This window comes from Micropterus dolomieu, linkage group LG14 (assembly GCF_021292245.1).
Source record: "Micropterus dolomieu isolate WLL.071019.BEF.003 ecotype Adirondacks linkage group LG14, ASM2129224v1, whole genome shotgun sequence".
NCBI classification, from domain to species: domain Eukaryota; kingdom Metazoa; phylum Chordata; class Actinopteri; order Centrarchiformes; family Centrarchidae; genus Micropterus; species Micropterus dolomieu.
The window spans coordinates 5,801,455-5,810,193 of NC_060163.1; the positions used below are offsets into that span (position 1 = coordinate 5,801,455).

General features: G+C 38.6%; 2 protein-coding genes across 14 annotated transcripts in view; one reads left to right on the forward strand and one right to left on the reverse strand.

The window, feature by feature from the left end:
* Nucleotides 1–2,100: 2,100 nt before the first annotated feature.
* fdxr (ferredoxin reductase) overlaps nucleotides 2,101–8,739 on the reverse strand; it is a 26,940-nt gene continuing 20,301 nt past the window's right edge. For both annotated transcript variants that reach the window (XM_046068582.1, XM_046068579.1), the window contains one exon: nucleotides 2,101–2,455. In XM_046068582.1, coding sequence (XP_045924538.1) covers nucleotides 2,382–2,455 — 74 coding nt within the window. In that variant the 3' untranslated portion in view covers nucleotides 2,101–2,381. The remainder of the gene's footprint in view (nucleotides 2,456–8,739) is intronic.
* Nucleotides 7,367–8,739, forward strand: part of LOC123982758 (flocculation protein FLO11-like) — a 4,369-nt gene continuing 2,996 nt past the window's right edge. For 9 of the 12 annotated variants that reach the window (XM_046068564.1, XM_046068566.1, XM_046068575.1 and 6 more), the window contains exons 1-3: nucleotides 7,367–7,462; nucleotides 7,695–7,760; nucleotides 8,250–8,614. In XM_046068564.1, coding sequence (XP_045924520.1) covers nucleotides 7,408–7,462; nucleotides 7,695–7,760; nucleotides 8,250–8,614 — 486 coding nt within the window. In that variant the 5' untranslated portion in view covers nucleotides 7,367–7,407. Of the gene's footprint in view, nucleotides 7,463–7,694; nucleotides 7,761–8,249; nucleotides 8,727–8,739 lie in introns of all 12 variants that reach the window. The other 3 variants (XM_046068565.1, XM_046068576.1, XM_046068567.1) reach the window with 3 other exon arrangements.

Consider the following 8,739-nt stretch of genomic DNA (forward strand, 5'->3'; position numbering starts at 1 on the left):
TGTGCATTCAGTATCTCCACTGGCAAAGGTTGACAAATTAACCAGCTGACGTATAGGTCTTACAAAGCTATGGGAAGGGCACTTGTATATCTCATAGCTAAACAGAAAACCGACTAAACTGAATTAGTTTTCTATTATAAATACACTTACCATGCACAACATTCTAATAGTGAAACGACAAATTTTGCATGGGTTGTAACCAGGGCTTGACATTAACACCTGCCAAATGCAGGTGGACTTTTGGCAGTGCTGGGTAAGTCACTCCCACTAGCGTCTTTAGCCTCTTGTCAAAAGGCATAAACAAATTGCAATGACAACTCCCATGAGTACTACCTGCACATAGGCTTCACAAATGGACCAATAAACTCTGTCTTGCGCCCTACTGACAAACAACACTGTAAACAAGACTTTGTGGAGATCAAACTCACGGATCTCGCATCAAATAGCCAGATATTTGTAAAAGTTGAATCTGTCAGAAGCCTCAGACCTGTAGACCGTCAGCCTCCCGTCGCTTTTAACTTGACGGTATCGGTCATCGCATGCGCGCGCACACACAACGTTAAGTCAGTGCTAAGTGTGCGTGGCCGAGCAGTGTGGAGAAAAATGCACAGAGAACGAAGGAAAGAGACAAGCAGAAGGAAAGTGCTGTAAAATCTAGATATCCATGATTAAGGAACATGCTGGTGTTTATAAAAGAAAACCGACTGCTAGCAGGGCTGCCCTTCATATCGTCACCACAACTACCTTTCCAGAGTTGATTCCAGGTTTTAATAAAAGGTTTTCATGCCATGTATGAAAGCAGAAGATGTGTTTGTAGGGGAATAATCTGGAAAATAAAGACTTGTTTACTCAATTCATATCTCCAGTTACTCAGAGCTACTGCAGTGATTCACAATGATAAACATAAGTCACGTCAGAGCTCTGAGGAAATGCAGATGCTAAACAAATACTCCAAAAGTGAACAAAAATGATATAGGCCTATACATAACATTTTAATCCTATTGCTTTAATTGTGTGATTTTTTTCACCTTTTCTCTTTGTTTCTAATGCAGATCATTTTTCTACTCTGTATTACAGTATTTAGCCTACTGCTTTTATAAATAAATAGGATTTAAGCAATGTTTCTGGTGAATTTTGTTTTCAGTTTCGTTTTTGTCTTTTCTGTTACACACCCACGCAGCACTTTCATTATATACAATAAGACGCTGCTCTTTTGATGTGTTTATCTTAATAGACTACATGTTTTTAAAAAAGGAGCTTTACATACAACCTTATCAGAGCTAATGATAATATTAGTACTACCAATACCAATTTAAGCATGCCATTGTCAACTTTAATCATGAAAAATGTAATTTCCCAAGAACAAAAATGTGGCTTGTGAAAATGCAGCATGGCTAGTAACTTTGGAAAACCACTAGCCACATTGGCTAGTGAGCAGAAAAGTTAATGTCAAGCCCTGGTTGTAACGCTAAAATACGTATTGATGTTGCCGACCAGCTTGGCAACATGGACTGGATCAAGAGTTTCAGAGTGGTGAGTTGTTAATCTGTAACAAAAGTATTTTTCATCCATAAAGTTTTAACTGAGCTCTGTCTCTACATCACAGTAACAACTTTATGTCCACTGACTGCCTGGAGGGTAGCTAGTGTTTGGAAGGGAGAGGAGAGGTGTGCGCTGCAGCTCAGTTCTTTTCCTCCGGTGTTTTTGAGGGCGTGTCGGACTAGTCGCTTGGTGAGCGTTATATGAGGCGCATCTTGCTTTCATCCCGACGTTACAGGGATGGAAGGGAAGCGGCTGGACTACAAACAAGCTTTTTTTTAGGCAGTTCAGAGCAGTGTTTTCTGTGGGAGATGGGAACTCCCTATGGGTGAACTTTTGGCTTTTTCACTTTGCAAAGCTATTACATGCACAAAAAAGGTATATAACTTAATAAAGGAGAGGGAAAAGCCAAGAAGCATAATACCACCTCTTTAACATCTCCTTCAAAACCACCAGCACCGCAGAAAAGTAAAAACCAGAGGACGCCTTCGCTGCTGGAGCTCATAACATAGCGATCCTGGCTGCACATCTACAAAACATGATGAACACGCTTACTATAGCTAACATCACAAAAGCGGTAGTGTTTAATAGAAATCAAAGAATGTAAAGAAGAGTGCCAAAAACTGCATGACGAAGTGAAACAACTTGAAGATGGAACCAAAAAGTAAATGGCTTACAGGAGAAAAAAGAAGACAACAGGTCATCTCTGATATTTTGGGAAAGATTGCTCCACACTGGAGGGAGAAGATGGATTTCATCCTGGACACCAACCGCCCTCGTCAGATCATCACGCATTTCACCAGACTAAACTTTAGGGACGAACTCTGGCGGATCACCAAACTTCACCCCATCTGCAAGGATCTCAGCATCAGCTTCGCAGAGGACCTCGCCAAAGAAGACAGGGATGCCCGCAGGGCTGTGTGGATGAAAATTGAACAAGCAATTAAAGCAGGTCTGAAGACTGTGTTCAGAAGCCTCCATGCCTTCATTAATGGACAAAGTCTCACCATAATCACAACTTTCCAGAGTTTTTGAATACTGAAAACAAGTTTGAATTAAAAATTTTTCTCAGGGTTTTGCTACTATCATGTATAGAACAGAAAACTTCTACTATTGTTTTGGCTTACATTTAGACAATCTCAAATTAACCCACTCAAGTGATAACAACATAATTGGAGGCGATCATCACCTAGTCCATGATGAATATTTTGATAAATATCCTTACTCTGCAAGTCATCCAAACAGGCTCAGGCTGATGCTCTGAGACGCTTAAATCTTTAGCTCAAATCACAATTTGAAATCCAGAATTGATCACTGGTTAATTGCAAATCACTCACTCTGATATTTTGGCTGCTCCGCTAACTGATCATAATGTTATTTTACTACAAGTCAAACCTAATGACAACAGTATCTATTCACATAAATATTGGACGTTTAATTCCAGACTGTTTAAAAATGATTACTGCCAAAAGATCAAATTACTGATATGAGCTATGAACACCTGCCAAATACCGACAATAGAAGATATTAAACCTTCAAACTAAACTAGATGAAATGTACAGTCAGCTTAAGGGGCCTTCATTAGATCTAAAGCTAAGTGGATAGAGGAAGGGGAAAAAAAGTTCAGCATATTTCTGTAGTCTGGAAAAAAAGAAGTCACAAAAAAAATATCATCAGATCCTTGATAGATGATAATATAGAAATCCCAGATGAAAAATTGATCTCTTCAGAAATCCTGAAATTCTACAGCCAGCTGTTTAGCTGTAAATCTTCTAACGTGGATGTTGAACCTTTCTTTAAGGATATAACCAAACATCTTCCCAAAGTAGAGGATGGCCTCAAACAAACATGTGATAATCAAATAACAATTATAGGTCTTGATGCAGTATTTGGTCGCCTCCCTCTTAACAAAGACAGTCTCACAGGCTACTTTTACAGTTTTTACTGAAATATTTACCTGTAGACATGGGGTTATCGTCTCAATTCCAAAACTGGCATGACTCCAGATTCATAAAGAACAGATGACCCATTACTCTCAGAAATTCAGACTTCAAACTCCTGATTTACATCTTACTCGTCTTCAAACAGGGATCTGAATGTGAATCTAAATTCTAAATGTAGAAAAAAAAATTAAAGAATGTAAGTCGAGACTAAATGTATGGCTACAAAGGGACTTATCAATACTAGACCGGATTTTTCTAAGATGGAATGTTTACCGATATGTATTTCTGTATTTATTTATTCCAATGCCATTCAAAACATTAAAAAAATCTATCAACTTAAATTTCATTTGGAGAAACAGACGACATTATACGTAGAAAAGCAAAAATCAAACACAGCAGCTCCTTTTGGTGTGGTATTCCAAAGGACTTATTCAAAAAAATTCAAAAAGAATTGGAATGAATGAATGAATGAAGCTTTATTATTGTGTCATGCATGTGATTACGCCCAGTCCGCATGGGTTTACAAGACACCAACATTAATATACAGAAAAAGAAAAAAACTAAACAAGATAGCCAGGTCCAGAGTACATCATGTACAGTGATAAAATAGAAACAAGGATTAGAAGTGGAATAATAATAAATGATACATGTGTATTCAGATACATGCATGTATGTGTTCATACACAGATGCATTCACATTTACTCAGATAACCACCCACATAAACCCAAAACCCCACACAGAACAAAATTAAATCTAGTTAAACAAACTAGCTTGCCTTCTTTTCCAAGCCTTTGAGACAAAGTTTGCAAACTTAAATACATCATAGTTAAACAAGCATATTAGTTTTTGATCGTCAGCATACCAAAATATTTCAAAGATTTGCCGTGTAACATCCAGAAACAAAGATTCTCTTAGATCATCATAATGTGTACAATACAAGAGGAAATGAGATTCACTTTCCACTTCACCAGGGTCACATAGCTCACACAATCGGTTTTTGAATCAACAAACCTCAATGGCCAGAGGCAAAATCCCAGATCTCAGCTGTGCCACCAAAGATCTCTGGCTTCTAGATAAACGAGATGTAACATACAATTCCGGACTAAAGTTCTGTTTGATATGCATATACGTCCTTAATTTTGGCTTTACTAAAACATTTTAAAAACATTTATCTTCTAATTTCAATAACAACTTGTGTTTTAGTGAGTTAACATTACAACTTAAATTGTTCCTGTAGATATACAACATATACACCTCCTCAAAAATAGAATAAATCTTCTTTGTGAGCTTTACTCCACCTACTCTCTTATTTAGTCTGTTCTCTGCTATTCTGATTAGATGGTTCCAGTCGTATCATTTCACATTTTCTCTGTACAGCTCCTGGTACCCACCTCATATCTCCCTGAATTGCTAGGATCGGAGCAAATTTATGAACCCCCAGAAAACATCGTATGGCTCTATTCTGTATGGTATCTACCGCTTTGGATTCTTTCAAGCCCCACACCCCTGCAGCATAGTTCAGTATAGGAGAAACACATGCATCATAAAGTCAAGTACATGTAGAATATCCAAGATCCTTACATACTTTCAGTTTATTAATAACTGATCCTAGAGCTCTCCCGCCAGAATCAACGAGAGATTTAATACCAGCCTCGTAGGTCATAAATCCATCAAGAAAACCCCCCAGATATTTATATGCACTAACATCATCTAGAGTGACTGAGCAAAAATATTGTATTGGCATTTCTTCTTATGGTGGACTTTAATATTGACAAATTACCTATATCATTATCAGAGTTCCACAAACAAATACTGTTGTATTGGAAAATGTTATATGTACATAACTTCTGAACTCACACCTCTGTAATCTGGAACAACAGATATATTTTGCACCGCAGCAGATCTTTGTTGTTTGAAGATTGGTATGGGAAGACTATATGGTCCATAGCTGACTTAATGGATACCAGCGGACATTTTTTTAACTATGAACAATTTTGCACCAAACATAAATTCAGATTCTCAAAATCAAACTTTACTAAATTAAATAGAGCACTACCTCAAGAATTTGTCTTTCTTACAAGAAATATATTGGCATGTCATCCAATACAACCACAACTGGCCCCACTGTCAATTCAAGGAATTTTAGTTCGATAGAAAATGCATTATTCACTTTGTTAGAAATTGTTTCACTGAAAACCTTTACCCTGAAAGGCAAAACAAAAATGGAATCCAACAAAATTTGATAAGAACTCAATTACTTAACTAAGAACAATGTAACAAACACTCCCAATAACCCCCAAAGTGAAAGAAACACTTCTAAACACCTCTAAAGAAGTACTTTGCTTTGGTATTGATGATAATGCATGTACATTTTGTGAAAATGATGTTGAAACTACGGACCGTGTATTTTTCTTCTGTAATGTGGTACAGACATTTTGGGGAGATATACACAAATGAGTTAAGCGAAAGATGTCTTCATTCCCAACCTCTTTCTCCAGAGACAACATAACATTTGGTTTCATTTTGCAAAGCAAGGATGATGAACTGTGTTGTAACACGATTGTATGGCTGGCAAAATTGTCACAAATGTAGAATTGTGAAATTATCCCCCAAATTTGTTTTTTTTAGATGAATTTAAATTGTATATGTAGTCCTTAAAAATTCTAAAAGGACCTAGTAGGAAAAAAGATATGTATAGAAAGTGGGATTAATGGTCACGTGGCAAAATGCATTCATATTAAATATAGCAAAGTCATTTCAGTGTGTAGTGGCTTGTTTTTTCTTTGATTTTTTTCATCGCCAAATCCCGCTTTCTGCCAGCTCCTGTCTGTTGTTGCTGTGCACAGGGAAGTTCTTGTTCACCAAGAGCACTGCTGAGGGTTCAATTGTGTGCACACTTGACAAACAACCATCAGTTGTTTAAGGTCAGCCATGTTTTTTGTTCACTTTCATTAACCATTATACACCTGGAATGCTTGAGGTTGAAAGTCAGAAATTTCAACTGATAAAGGAAATGTTCTGAGCCGTCTGGAACGCAGAATTAGTGTTCAAATATGAGCTTTGTGACAGCCCGCAAGATGGAGGACCAGAACAACATTACGGTTCATGCAAACATCGCAAAGTGAGGAAATATCAAATAAGACTCTTGGGATATACCCCTTATCAGCCACAAAGACTGCAAACACCTGTATGGGTGTGCAGGACTATAATATCTATAATAATACAATTTATATGTTCATCATGTATCTATGGCAGTGTTTTTCTGTCAGTCTGTCTGTTCACTGCTTAGGTCTAGACTGAAATAGCTCAACATCTTCTGAATAGATTAGCACAGAATTTTGTACAGATATCCATGGTGCCCAATGGACGTACCCTACCAAACTTATAAATGGGGGAGCATCAACTGGAAGTATTGTACAACAGAATCAGAATTTGGCCAGACATTTCCTTCTTGTACCAGATAAGTCCAAAGACAAATTATAGTGTGTGTATGTGTGTGTTTTGGGGGTGCTGTTTATTTGTTGTTGTTGCCAACCTTCCAATTACAACCTTTATTGTTGCCAAACCTGTCTAAAGAGGAAGAATATCTGATATATTTGCTTCCATGTTTTGCCTTTTTATGGTGCTTTCTTAGTGTTTGGATGTCATGTGAGCTTGTATGTAATATTAGAATTGCCCTTTAGCATTCATCCAAAACAAGTAATGTCAAATAAATACAACATTCTCAGAGTTTTTAAAGCGCAATATTTGTTTTACATGCTTGTCACAGGAAGGGCTGAATATCAACTAGCACCTAGATAAGACTAGACTCCTCTGAGGTGAGAGCCAATTAGAGCTGATCAGCAACAGCTGTGTCACCAGCATGATGGGCTTTTTAACCCTCACATGTGGCACAGGTAGCATTTCCTCTTGGTGACTGAAGCAATGGGAGCTCTTTGGGTCTTGTTTATTTGTGTGATGACTGTTTGTCTTGCCAAAGGTTTGTGTATTCCTTCTGTTTGAAGCATGCCATGGAAGAAATGTGTAGTATAGCAAATGTAGGAGTAAAGTTATGTTTTCAGCCCAAATCCTTTTGCATATGAGAGTATGCCTCAGCATGACTTTAAAAAAATCCTTAATTCCTGTAATGTCATTTACCTGTAACAAGCTGGTGACATGTTGTGCCATCAAACTGTACAAACATGGATTAACAGCAAGTGCACTGTCCATAGGCTCTTGTTTACCAGTTGGTGGCCTAAATGAAAGACAAGATGATGCTCTACAGAGGAGAACAAGAGGTAAGAACATTTATGATAAAATCTTTTCAGAGCTTCATTCTGACTCTAACTGAATTTCTTTTGTACTACAGGTTTGTTGCCGTAAGATGCATGTTGGAGTAGAGCCTTTGCTCTTAGAATCAAAATGTGGACAATTAAATATATAGTTTAATGCTGCTCCAGACTTTATTTTTTTTGCCTGCTACTGGAACAGTCTAATTAAAACTACATTGCTTATGTCTACAGTGGCTGTTTCCATATCATGCAAACACATAGAATATACATGCATATGATATCATAGATGCAGTAAGAACTGATTTTGTCAGTTACAATAAATCCTATACTGGTCTTTTAGGGCAAGTCAAGTGTAAGAGCAAGTCTCAAGTTGTTCAAGTTTTTGCTTTTAAAATCTTGTGGGAATTTACTGCCACAACCAATGTGTGGAAGTCAAAAAATATGGACAATCACTAAATTTATTTTAGTTCTAAATTGGTAATGTCTGTCTTTCAGTACAACCGGGATCCACTGAAGTGGAAGCTGAGACATCACTTGTCCAACTGAGCCAAAAAAATACTCTGAACACAGGCCACTCCAAACTGATGATGGTCTATGCGTCCAAGAACAAACCAAAGATCAGCCTGACCACCAGTGCTTCTCTGCTGGCCAGCGAGACCCCCAGCACCCCCCTGCTAGCCAACAAGATGACATCGTCCAGTGCCTTTCAGCTGGTCAGCAAAACTCCACCAGCCAGGGAGAGCACCCAAGCCCCAGTGCTGGCCAACAGGACAACGCCAGCTAGCGCCCGCCTGCTGGCCAGCGAGACCCCACCGGCCAGGGAGAGCACGCAAGCCCCAGTGCCGGGCAGTGAGACCCCACCAGCCAGGGTGAGCACGCAAGCCCCAGTGCTGGCCAACAGGACAACGCCAGCTAGCGCCCGCCTGCTGGTCAGTAATACCCCACCGGCCAGGGAGAGCACCCAAGCCCCAGTGCTGGCCAGCGA